The sequence below is a fragment of the Elgaria multicarinata genome, chromosome 7, assembly GCF_023053635.1.
Source record: "Elgaria multicarinata webbii isolate HBS135686 ecotype San Diego chromosome 7, rElgMul1.1.pri, whole genome shotgun sequence".
In the NCBI taxonomy this organism is placed as follows: Eukaryota; Metazoa; Chordata; class Lepidosauria; order Squamata; family Anguidae; genus Elgaria; species Elgaria multicarinata.
In genome coordinates, this window is record NC_086177.1 from 52,662,355 (window position 1) to 52,675,191 (window position 12,837).

The 12,837-nt window shown below is 39.1% G+C and overlaps 1 protein-coding gene across 2 annotated transcripts in view; it reads right to left on the reverse strand.

The window, feature by feature from the left end:
• Nucleotides 1-2,172: 2,172 nt before the first annotated feature.
• The window catches only part of ANKRD12 (ankyrin repeat domain 12), a 61,233-nt gene continuing 50,568 nt past the window's right edge, over nucleotides 2,173-12,837 (reverse strand). For both annotated transcript variants that reach the window (XM_063130562.1, XM_063130561.1), the window contains 4 exons: nucleotides 10,575-10,673; nucleotides 10,030-10,173; nucleotides 7,636-7,731; nucleotides 2,173-3,503 (listed from right to left, as the gene is read on the reverse strand). In XM_063130562.1, the coding sequence (XP_062986632.1) occupies nucleotides 3,318-3,503; nucleotides 7,636-7,731; nucleotides 10,030-10,173; nucleotides 10,575-10,673 (525 nt within the window). In that variant the 3' untranslated portion in view covers nucleotides 2,173-3,317. The remainder of the gene's footprint in view (nucleotides 3,504-7,635; nucleotides 7,732-10,029; nucleotides 10,174-10,574; nucleotides 10,674-12,837) is intronic.

The following is a 12,837-nucleotide window of genomic DNA, read 5'->3' on the forward strand; positions in this document are numbered from 1 at the left end:
AGAACTTTGCTGAGGACAAATCAGCCAAGTTTCTGCAATGGAAAGCTCAGTCTCACTATGTTTTTCGAATTTGTTGTGTAAACAAGCATGTACACATTATTTGGTAAACATATATCTGGACTTTCAAAAAGCCTTTGGAAGCAGAATTAATCTGGGAATTAGCCATGTGTCAGATTTTGATTTTTTTTTAGAAATAACCAGAGAATTTATGTTGGCTCATGAAATTTCAAAAAGACCTTGGCAGGAGCTGGGAACAAATACTAAGATGCCCACGACTTCATTAAAAGTAGAATGACCAGGAAACAAATATATATTTTTTTTTCTAAAAAGGTGTAGACATGATTTTTAAACAGTAGGAATTAGTGTTCCATCTACGTCAGCTATCTCTGAATCTTCTAGATACTAGGGTCTCCAGATTTAATAAAGGCAGTTTTCTCCAGTAGCAAGTGTGTGTCCACTCCCCATTCCATGTGAATCAATTGCTGTTGTACAAGAGCGTAAAATGCAGAGGTTGTAGAAAACCATTCAGAGCAGGTAAGGCATGAATGAAGTCATGCCACACGAGGTGGACATGTGCATCTTTTCCTAAGCTAGCATTTTGGGATAAGCTGACAGGCAATACTCTAACACATCCTACAAAGGCATGTTCATGCAAAATGTGCATCTGAAGATGTGCCCATTTAAGGAAAAATATTCATCTTCCTCTATGAGAAATACAGAACCACAGACTAATTTTGTTCACACTCAAAAATGGAGTTTCAGGCTTTAAAATGTGGAAGCCAATATGTCAAGCAGGCCACTACAAAAGTAATCATGGTCAATAATAGTTCATCATAGTGTTATAAATGGCATAGCAGCTAAATGGAACTCCTTGTTTGGAAGTTTTATATCTCTAGAACAGCAGTTATTGGAGACAAACAGCAAGGAAAGATTATATCTTTCATATCCTGTTTCTAGGCTTCCCAGAAGGATCTGGCTGGCGATTAGGATACTGAATTAGATGGACTCTTGGTTTGATCCAGTAGGGCGCTTCTTGTGTTCATATCCATCAGGCAATTGCATTGGAATGTAGGAAGCTGCCTTATGCGGGGTCAGACCATTGGTCCATCAAGCTCACTATTGTCAATACTGACTAGTAACAGCTCTGCAGGGTTTCAGGCAGGATTCTACCTGGTGAATCCAGGGAATGAACTGGCGAACTTCTGCATGCAAAGCATGGGTCTGCCACTGCCATTTGCCCTTCCCAAATTCTCAACATTTTGTGTCACATCTTCAAATACTAGTGTAAAGCTAGTACTCCTGCTCCTTTCCTGTTTTTGTGTGAGAGTTTTTGCCCCTCAGTCCTCTCACCACAGAGGGGCTCATGAATAATGCAAATGTTGCTTATGCATAGTGAACCCCCCTCCAAAATTTGCACGGGGCACAGCCCTACCCCCTCCTTGATTGGCTACTGCTCCTGTCCTCTTCCTGCTGGCAGCCTAACCATGTGGTTGCATCTGGGGCCTGCCTTTGCACTACACTGATTGGCTGAATAAGGCTGTCTGTCATCTTGTTGGCAGAGGGGCTGCCCTGCCTGTTTTGGCACAGAGGAAATAATTGCAATTAAAGCTTGAGATTCGAACTTTAAAAAATTTCTGTATGTCTATACTGCTTAAGCTTCAGTTTAAATGAAAAATGAGCAAAACTGGTCTGGTAGACCTCTAGTAATAGGACTTACACTTTTAATATAAGGTTCTAACACGCTTTTGGCATCACTAAAAAAAGGGCAGATCTCTGCAAATGACAGTGGTCTTTGAAGAATCAGCTCAGTTTTCACTGGCTTTCCATGACAGAGTTAAATCTGGGACATAGTTTAGACACAGCAAAAGTTGCCCCAATCCCAAGACACTAGATTCTCAATGTTCTCCTTTACCCAAATTCCTCTGGGCCAATGCACTATCCACAGTTCCTCCCTCCACATACGCCCCATCATAAGACAGCCTTTTTGCTATTATAATTGTAACATCAAATTAATCAGTTGTTCACAAACAACTATGTTTTAAATAAATAAATAATAAATAACAGGAAAATTGGTCGGAATATACAAGTACGATCTTAACATGGAACTTTCCAAGATTTATTTCCGTCAAATTGTATAAAACTTCAAGAATGAAAATGTCACCATCACGAGGATTCAACCATCTGTTAGCATGACCAATAGAATTTATTAAACATTGTATGTACAACTATTTACATATGCTTCAATTGGGAAATATTAAAATAGACAATGTACAATTTAAGAATGTTTCACTGAGAGGCATTTGGAAGGGAGGAAAGGGGACATTGAAAGGCTTGTTTTGAGAGCAAGTTTATAATCCTTAAGATTTTAAACAAAACACTCTCAGCATAGTAAGTCATAGGCATAGCAGTATAGCAATAGACAAATGGGTGTAAATCCATTAAGCACTGCTGCAAACTGCACTGAAAGGGGCTCTCATGCAAATTCCTCTGAATGAAAGGATGCTATACAGAAGCAGTGCTTGGTGGATTGGCACCACATGTTGCAATCATTTAGGTACCACACATTAAGGAAAAACATGAACTGAGCTAGCATGCAATACCACTCAGTGTCAAATCTGTACAGATATGGTGATGAACAAGCAGCTAAATCAAACACATGCCTTTTAAAAGAAAATTGCCTATACACTACACATAAGAAACAACAACTTTGGTCCAATAAAACATTAGACAAAACGGTTTTACAGTTAAAATATCTATTTTTATACAGGGCTGAACATTAAATACAAGAATATTTACATTTGCACAATATGTATAAAATAAGTTATTTTTAAAAATGAAAACAATATTACATCTTTTCCAAAAAGAAAACTGTACAGTTTAACCTATAAATTATATAAGATGAATAGACTCTCACTCCCCACATTGCCACAAGCTTATAATTTCTTCCACAGGGTTGTTGTTTTTTCCGTAGGAGTTTAAGTTTAATAATAAAAATCATTAAAGTGAACTTTAAATAGCAAGTACTTTCAGTTGATTTCTTGTAACAGCTGCCAGCGCTGTTAAATCATCAGTGAAAGATTGTTGTACATAAATAGTTCTGTTGGGAAGATGCTTTTTGGACCTAAAATCTAAAATAAATACCATTTAGGAATAAATGGTATACACATTTACAATATTGAATGAGATCTTGTGAAGCATTTTTGAAGGAATATATGGAATATTGGAAAAGGCAGTATTCCACATTAGTGCTATATTTTAAACAATTACATTTATGTCCCACAACCTTAAGCTGCAACAGACAGCAAAGATGGTAGTTGTCATATAGGTGTCAATTCAAAGTCATCATTAACATCCACAAGAGGAACATAGAATTCCTGAATTTCATAAATGCTGATTGATTTATAAGTTGCCGGATCAAGTTCTTGTAGTTTAAGCTGCCATTCCAGTCGCTGAACAGCATTTAAAGCTGCTGCTTCATGTTGCTGCCTCATCAAGAGACATGTCTATTTCAAAATAAACAGATGAATATTCAATTATTCTCAGCATAGTTTAATGTGAACACCACACAGTATTCTCTAATGCAGGAATAGCCAACTCGACAATCCACAAGCCTAGCAAACTCATGACATAATCTGTTCTGGACCTTGTGATCCTACATATTCTGGGATGGCCTGTCTTACAGATTCTTGTACAATCGAATTCGTAATGGAAATGAATGTTAATTTTTCCACTGTACTGATGTGTTTTAAAATTATTATTTTTAAAAAAATCATAAAGCAATTAAATATTCCCCAAAGTAATATTAAATTTTAATGCATCAACTCTGTCCTCCTACCCGTAGCATGTTCATCATTCCAGTTTTAGTAGGAACTTCAGGAAAGAGGCAGATATTTTGCAACATTTACGGGACATAGGCTGATAGAATTTTGCCAGGACAACTCACTGTGCATAACAAACACTCTCTTCCAACAACCTAAAACACGGCTTTATACATGGACTTCACCAGATGGCCGACACCGAAATCAGATTGACTACATCCTTTGCAGCCAAAGGTGGCGGATGGTAAAAACAAGACCTGGAGCTGACTGTAGTTCAGATCACGAACTTCTTATTGCACAATTTAGAATCAAACTAAAGAGAATAGGGAAGACCCACAGATCAGTTAGATATGAGCTCACTAATATTCCTAATGAATATGCAGTGGAAGTGAAGAATATATTTATATTTAAGGGACTAGATTTAGTAGATAGGGTCCCGGAAGAACTATGGACAGAAGTTCGCAACATTGTCCAAGAGGTGGCAACAAAAAACGTCCCAAAGAAAAAGAAAACCAAGAAGGCAAGATGGCTGTCTGCTGAGACACTGGAAGTAGCCCAAGAAAGAAGGAAAGCAAAAGGCAACAGTGATAGGGGGAGATATGCCCAATTAAATGCAAAATTCCAGAGGTTAGCCAGACGAGATAAGGAATTATTTTTAAACAAGCAATGCGCGGAAGTGGAAGAAGACAATAGAATAGGAAGGACAAGAGACCTCTTCCAGAAAATTAGAAACATTGGAGGTAAATTCCAGGCAAAAATGGGTATGATCAAAAACAAAGATGGCAAGGACCTAACAGAAACAGAAGAGATCAAGAAAAGGTGGCAAGAATATACGGAAGATCTGTATAGGAAGGATAATAATATTGGGGATAGGTCAGACGGTGTGGTCAGTGAGTTAGAGCCAGACATCCTGAAGAGTGAGGTCGAATGGGCCTTAAGAAGCATTGCTAATAACAAGGCAGAAGGAGACGACGGTATCCCAGCTGAACTGTTTAAAATATTGCAAGATGATGCTGTCAAGGTGATGCATGCCATATGCCAGCAAATTTGGAAAACACAAGAATGGCCATCAGACCGGAAAAAATCAACTTATATCCCCATACCAAAAAAGGGAAACACTAAAGAATGTTCAAACTATCAGACAGTGGCACTTATTTCACATGCCAGTAAGGTAATGCTCAAGATCCTGCAAGGTAGACTCCAGCAATTCATGGAGCGAGAAAGCCAAGGAGTTCCAGAAAAACTTCTATTTCTGTTTTATTGACTATTCTAAAGCCTTTGACTGTGTGGATCATAACAAACTGTGGCAAGTTCTTGGTGGTATGGGGATACCAAGTCATCTTGTCTGCCTCCTGAGGAATCTGTATAACGAACAAGTAGCAATGGTAAGAACAGACCACGGAACAACGGACTGGTTTAAGATTGGGAAAGGAGTACGGCAGGGTTATATACTCTCACCTTACCTATTCAACTTGTATGCAGAACACATCATGCGACGAGCTGGGCTTGACGAATCCAAGGCTGGAGTTAAAATCGCAGGAAGAAACATTAACAATCTCAGATATGCAGATGATACCACTTTGATGGCTGAAAGCAAGAAGGAGCTGAGGAGCCTTATGACGAAGGTGAAAGAAGAAAGTGCAAAAGCTGGGTTGCAGTTAAACCTCAAAAAAACCAAGATTATGGCAACCAGTTTGATTGATTACTGGCAAATAGAGGGAGAAAACGTGGAGGCAGTGACAGACTTTGTATTTCCGGGTGCAAAGATTACTGCAGACGCTGACTGCAGCCAGGAAATCAGAAGACGTTTACTTCTTGGGAGGAGAGCAATGACAAATCTTGATAAAATAGTTAAGAGCAGAGACACCACACTGACAACAAAGGTCCGCATAGTTAAAGCAATGGTATTCCCCGTAGTAACCTATGGCTGCGAGAGCTGAACCATAAGGAAAGCTGAATGAAGGAAGATAGATGCTTTTGAACTGTGGTGTTGGAGGAAAATTCTGAGAGTGCCTTGGACTGCAAGAAGATCAAACCAGTCCATACTCCAGGAAATAAAGCCAGACTGCTCACTTGAGGGAATGGTATTAAAGGCAAAACTGAAGTACTTTGGCCACATAATGAGAAGACAGGATACCCTGGAGAAGATGCTGATGCTAGGGAAAGTGGAAGGCAAGAGGAAGAGGGGCCGACCAAGGGCAAGATGGATGGATGATATTGTGGAGGTGACAGACTTGACCTTGGGGGAGCTAGGGGTGGCAACGGCCGACAGAAAGCTCTGGCATGGGCTGGTCCATGAAGTCACGAAGAGTCGGAAGCGACTGAACGAATAAACAACAAACAAACTTCTTTTAGCTTCATAAATCTGTAATTCACTCTATATATACACTATAGCCACAGATGCCAATGACCGGATACTAAGGAACTTTCATCCTTAAAGTGGATAGAAGTGCTCTTGTGTGCACACACAGGACTTGTCTGTATTTTGTTCTTCCTGCCTGCAACTCCTCACACTACATTGGAAGCAATTTTCAATGTTTCTCACACATAGCTTAATGGGTGACAGAGGACTTCTTTAGGAAAAGGATCAATCCTCTCAGAAATTACTTTTAGCTATTGTGGCTAATACTATCAACGGACCTCTTTCCTATGAATTTATCTCTGCTACATGCATAGAAGATTTGAAGTGGCCCTTTGGATTTTATTTTACATCTCTTGCAAACGAAGAGTACCCACTAATTATGTTCCATACAAGTAGGGTCATCTTTAAATTCAGAGACACATTATGTATGCTTAAGTCCCACTGAAATTAATGGGTTGGTTTCCTATTTAGTCATACGTAGAGTAGACTCATTGATTTTAACAAGCCTATTAATCTGAAATCAACCGAATGGAGTTAAATGCATGTACATTTCTCGGCTTTACGTCCTTGAACAGATATACTATGAACAGTCTTATCCAGACCTATGGGTGGCATTCTGAAATGCACTGCTAGTGACCACTGGGGCAGTAGCCAATAGTGTCACTCCACCCACTCAAGTAGCATTAGTGGAGCTCTGCTGAATCTTTCCATTGTATAAGCATAATGCACCACTGTGCTTGTACAAATGGTGCTTTAGTTGGATTCTCCTCATGTGCATAGCTTGGAACCTAGTTTCTTCTAGCGCAACATCATTTGCAGAATGACACAGCTGGATATTGCCCCTGGTTCACTACGATGCTAATAGGCAGTTCCACAAAGAGGCATAGTATCACAGAGTTGTTATGCCAATGCATTCAGTTGGAAAATCCACGAATGCAGGAGCTTCACATGTGCACAGAAGTTCCAGACATGCTAGGAACTTGTGGAACTTGCTACCTATGACTCTCCCTCAACTGTCACCTAGCAACAGCCATTTCATCAGACTACAGAACAGAGAGAGAGGGGAAGAAGGGCCATTCTGTCCTCTCTGCTGAAAGACCAGCTCCTTTTGGTTCCTCCCCTCCCTGAACAGTTTCCATCCCAGCTGGTTGTGATAGAAACTAATGGGTGACAGAGGTGTCTGAGTTTGTTGCTTCCTCCTCCCTCTTCTCCACTGTTTCTTCCTGGGCCATGTCTTTTCGAGGGCAGGGACTGTCTTGTTTTTTATTGAACAGCAAACCGCTCTGGAAGCCTTGTCAGCTGAAGAATGGAGTAAAAATGCTTAATAAATAAATAAATAAATAAATAAATAAATATTTAAACTTCAGTTTGCCATGGCCCAAAGGGTGGGACTTAATCTGACAAGTGTTTCTAGTAAAAAGCATTTCCTGGAAAAGGTCCAATAAAGATACATACCTTCAATTTGTCAAATTTATCATCCACATCCTGTAACCATGACATAAACTGTCTTGCATTAAATCGATCTCTAACTGATGTTTTACTGTCATCACTCTGTAAATCAAACATATTAGAAATGATAGCCAACATTAATTATTTGATAATGGTAATTCATTCCTGTGCTAAACCAATTGTATTAGATGGGCCTATATTTTTTAAATGTTAGAGTGATGAAAAATAGTAGCTTATATTCAAAGGTCACCTTTCGCTAGCATTCCATTCATGGACTACCCTCCTGCATAAGCGTTTTCTCAACCTCTTTTTATGGACAACTACAGTTTATACGCCACAGCCTATATGTGAGCTCCAGTAGTGCTTGAATAACAGTTCACGGAACATCACTAACACATTTTCTCCCTCAGCTCATGTCTCTTTGGAATGACACCATTATGTTTACGTTTATAAAATGTTTAGATTAATATCTAAGTTCTCTGTTTTCTTTACTCTGGGTAGATTGATTTACAAAAGACTTTATGTACTTGAAGACTTTGTAATGTAACCTCACCACAAAACAGTTTCAGCATCATTGTAATGGTCACAACCCCCTACTGTATTTTAATTATTTGCACAGGAATATTGACAGTAATTATGTCAAATTTGAAATGTACATCTAAATATATTTGGACAACATATATAAAATATGTTTAAAATGTGAAAATCCTTAGGGCAGGAGTATATTATAAACATAAGAGCTCAACTGAATCAGGCCAAAAGATTCATCTAGTCCAGAATGTTTCAAGGAAAAACGCAGTAGGCATGAAGGTAATAGCCCTCCTTCATTGTTTGATTTCAAGTAACTGGTATTCAACCTTGAATTTCTTTTTAACTATAGTTTTTATAGGCATTGATAGACCTGTTTTCCATTATTTTTAAAGCCACATCAGTGTCCAGTATTACATATTGTGTGTTATATAAAGAAGCACTTTCTTCTGCCTGTCCTGAATTGTGAGAATCAATTTCATTGCATAACCTGAGTTCTAGTCTCTAAATAATGCATAATTTCGTAAATCTGTTAGCATTTATAAACTTTCCTCCTAAATAATCTTTCTCAACTGAAGAAAGCCTTAAATGCTTTAGCCTTTCTTCATAAAGAAAATGCTTTAATACCTTGTTCATTTTTGCTGCCATTTTCTGCAGTTTTTCAAACTCCCAAATATCCTTTCGAGACAGGGCAATCAGAACTGCACACAGTATAAAAATGCATCCACACAATAGCTTTATATAAAGGCATTATGATACTGGCAATTTTATTATCAAATCCCTTCCCTAATCATTTCTGGTATGGAATTTGTCCCAGGAGCCTGGGACAAATTTGTCCTCAGCAACAATGAATTAAGCAAAGTTTTGTTCTGCAAGGAATGTTGGACTTGTCATGCTAGTCAAGTTCATGGACTAAAAAGATGTTCTATGAATGAGCCTGAAAATGCTACTGCCACTCCTCCCCAAAGGTATGTTTCTGGGGAACCTCATGGAGTATGCTCTTTGAGCACACTTAAGAATTTTGTGCAGGTGTGTTGGAACACATGGAAAGCCATGGCACTTTTTAGGGTAAATTCAGGTATGTTAGTACATCCCTACCTATGAATGCTTACTGCTAGAGAACTTTGTCAAATGTCTTTTGGAAGTTCAAGTATATAACATTGACTGGGGCAACCTATCTACTTTTTTGTTGACACTCTCAAAGAGCTCCAAATAGTTGGTAACAGGTCATTAGGAGGAAACGGGAGATCTTCATGCACTTTCCATACTCCCATCTGGACCTCCTCCTTCACAGCACAAATAACTTACACAGAGTAGAGGAGGAGACAGCTGAATATGGGAGGGACATGCAGATCTTCTATTCCCTCTAATGGCCCATTTATGTGTAGGCATGAAAAGGGAGGAAAACAAAGCTCATTGGAGCCTATGGGGTGGGGCGGAATTAGAAATTTGGCATATTAGCCTAATGTCTGTCCCAGGTATATTGCTGGAAAGCATTAAGCTGGAATTATTATATAGATGGATAAACCTTGCTGAAGAAGAATTGACCTGGCTTTTGCATGCCCTGCCTCTATCTATGCATATGTGTATGTTGGGGAAAGGTTTCTATGGAGCTTTTGGGAAATCCTCTGCTTGTGGTAGACTGAGTTGTGCCCTTAGAGTCTGCTTTTGTTTAGTTATCACAGTTTTTTTTTTTTTAAAAAGAGAAAGAACAGAGAATATATAAACAGGAAGATAATGGTTTCACATAAATAGGTAGTATTCTTAATCTAGCAATTACTCTGTCATGGATATAACATGAATTCAAGAAGAGGGATTAAAACAATAATATAAATTAGATACCACAAAACCCTAGAAGCAGTCTTTTTTTACCTGGGCGTCCATAGGCACATTATATACTTCAGCATCCAGCAGTACTGTGCATGCACTGAATGGTAATGTCTGATTAGCTAAAGTTCGTGCTGCTCGATAATGAACACGCAGTACTTCTTGCTCATTGGAAACAATCAGCTTTTCCTAATTCAACAAAACATTAAAATGTAGACTTAACACATATACAATTTAATCAACAAAACCATTCTTTTTTTTCCAGAGGTTTATTTTCTGATTTAGTAAGAGCAACCTTTACATATCTCTATGAATTGTATTAACCAAGGCACAATTAAAGAGATTTCATACAGAGAATATTATGAAATTTTATTAGGACCTTCTGTGTAGAAGCACACTTGACCACTGAGGGCAGAAGTGTTCAATTTCACATTTGCAGACATTCTTAATAAATAACTGTTATTTTTCCTTCTCATCTTCTATCTTTAAAATAATAAAACCCTTAAACGTAGTAGCTTGTTAATCTTTATTTTATAGATCAGTGGCTGTATGAATACTAATGATCAGCCAGAATTTTATGGTAGTCTTACCCTTTCAATACTGTGCTGTAAACGAAGTTTCATCCTCACAACTTCCTGTTGTCTAAAGAGTTCTTTCAGTGGATCTGTCAGTGAAGGAGGTGGTGTGATCTGTGAAAAAACCCTCCATGAAACATCATTTTTATATAACACTTCATATGTGGGCATGAGCAAAAATATATTTAACTGAAGGAAAAATATGAATTAAAATGTGAATTAAAATGAATTCATATATTTGTGTTACATTTGCCCTGTTCACAGAAGACACCTTAAACCACAGCTTTAACCACGGTGGTTAAGCCAGAAAGCCAGGTCATGTTCAGAAGGCACCTTAAACCACAGCTTTAACCACGGTGAGTCAGTCAAAAAGCCTTATTCACTGTGGTTAAAGCCATGGTTTAGGTGTCTTCTGAACGGTCCATGGCTTTCTGGCTTAACCACCATGGTTAAAGCCATGGTTTAAGGTGTCTTCTGAACGGGCCCAGAGTTGTAATGTTGGAAGTAGATAGTTTGCTTTGTGTTCTTCGGCAGCCAATAAGATACAGGAGCCTTCTCAGGGTATGGAACTGGTTATACTGGCCTTCTCTGTGCTGGACTACAACCTCGAGCACTTCCCAGCTGACTGGGAAATCCTAGGATTTGTAGTCCAGCACATCTGGAGGACATTAGGTTGGGGAAGGCTGGCCTATAGAATTTTCAAATTCTTTTACTTGCCACTCCATTTTTGGCAACCAAGAATTGGCTGGTTATTTCAAATCAAGATGCAAAATACTGTTTACCACCCAAAAATCTACTTTGGAACCTCTTTCTGTGGAGTTTTCTCATTATCAATCACCATCGCCTTGCTCACAAAGCTCCTTGTTTCTTGGGTCTGTACAAGGTTTTAGTTCTAGCAAAATGGACCCCTCACAGCAGACTGCATTCTATGTTGGTGTTCTGAACATTCTAAGGCCTTAGCTAGACCTACCTGAAAGTCCGGGGGAGAGGATGGGAGACCTCGCATTGCGATTAATGCGAGATTTCTCCCGTTTACACGTAAGGCACGACAACCTCAGGAAGAGAGGCGTTGCGCCCGCCATTTATTTTTTTAAAGGGGACGGAGTGCACGAATGCGCATGTGCAAAGGTAAGGTTTTTTTTAAAAAATTAAATTAATTTCCCCCCTTCCCCCAATGGGTGCAGAGCCGGGTAATCCCGTGGAAACGGGCCACACGCTCTGCGGTCTCAGGTTCAGCCCAAGACCACGGAAAAACCGGGCCCAAAGGAGAGGGCTGTATAACAGAGCAAGGGAGGGATGATCCCTCCCTGATCCCAGGATCCCCTGTGCGTCATCTGGATGCTCAGGGACAATCCCAGGGTTCGCGCCAGGATATAGCTGGTCCAGCTAAAGCCTAATTTCAAATGCTCAAGGCTGGCATAGCATATTACAGCCTTCTTGTTTTTGTGGTTAGTTTTACTAATCTGTTTTCAAACAGATGTTGACAGGCAATTTTATGATATATATGAATGTTTTACTTTGCACAGTAAAACACTCTATGAAGAATCTGCATACATAAGCATCATATCCAGCAGAGATAAAAGTCAACAGTTGCATTTGCATGTAAAGCTAAAACATGGTTTAGCATTACAAGAATCACCTTGGGTTCATGTGCTCCCTCTCCTGTTTTGGCATAGCCACAAGGAGGAATTTGGAAGCTTTCACTTCCATTTTAGACTAACTGAAGCTTGTGATCTCTGAACCTGGAAAAAGTGTGCTGTTTTTAAACTACTTTTTAATAGATCAAGCCAACTTCAAATAATGGTACACAAAACTGGCTTGTTTTGGTAAATTATGGTTCAGAAGGTTCAGGGATAAATTGTAGTTAATTGAGAACAGAAGTGGAAGCTTCCAAAACATTGCTAACAGCCATGATGGAAGGAAGAAAGGGGAGAGTGCGTAAGTGCACAGCTTGCACAGGCTCATCCATGTAACACTAAACCATGGCTTAGTGTTATTTGTGAATGCAAGCAAGGTTGTAACTGTCTGTACCAAGAAACAAGGAATTCTCCTTAGTGTTGTAACAGTAGCTGCTTCCACTGTCTTGGCCTTCTCCCTCCCTGTACATTTCAACATAATTCCCTACCGATAAATGATATGATTGCTTTTCAAAAGTCTCTGTTCCAGTATTGGTTATAAAGCTTCTCTTTCATATATGTTACAGTTTATTGTTATAAAAAATGTAAATACTGATACCTAAGTGAGAGAATTGCCACCATAGAGCAAGCTACAGGGATAT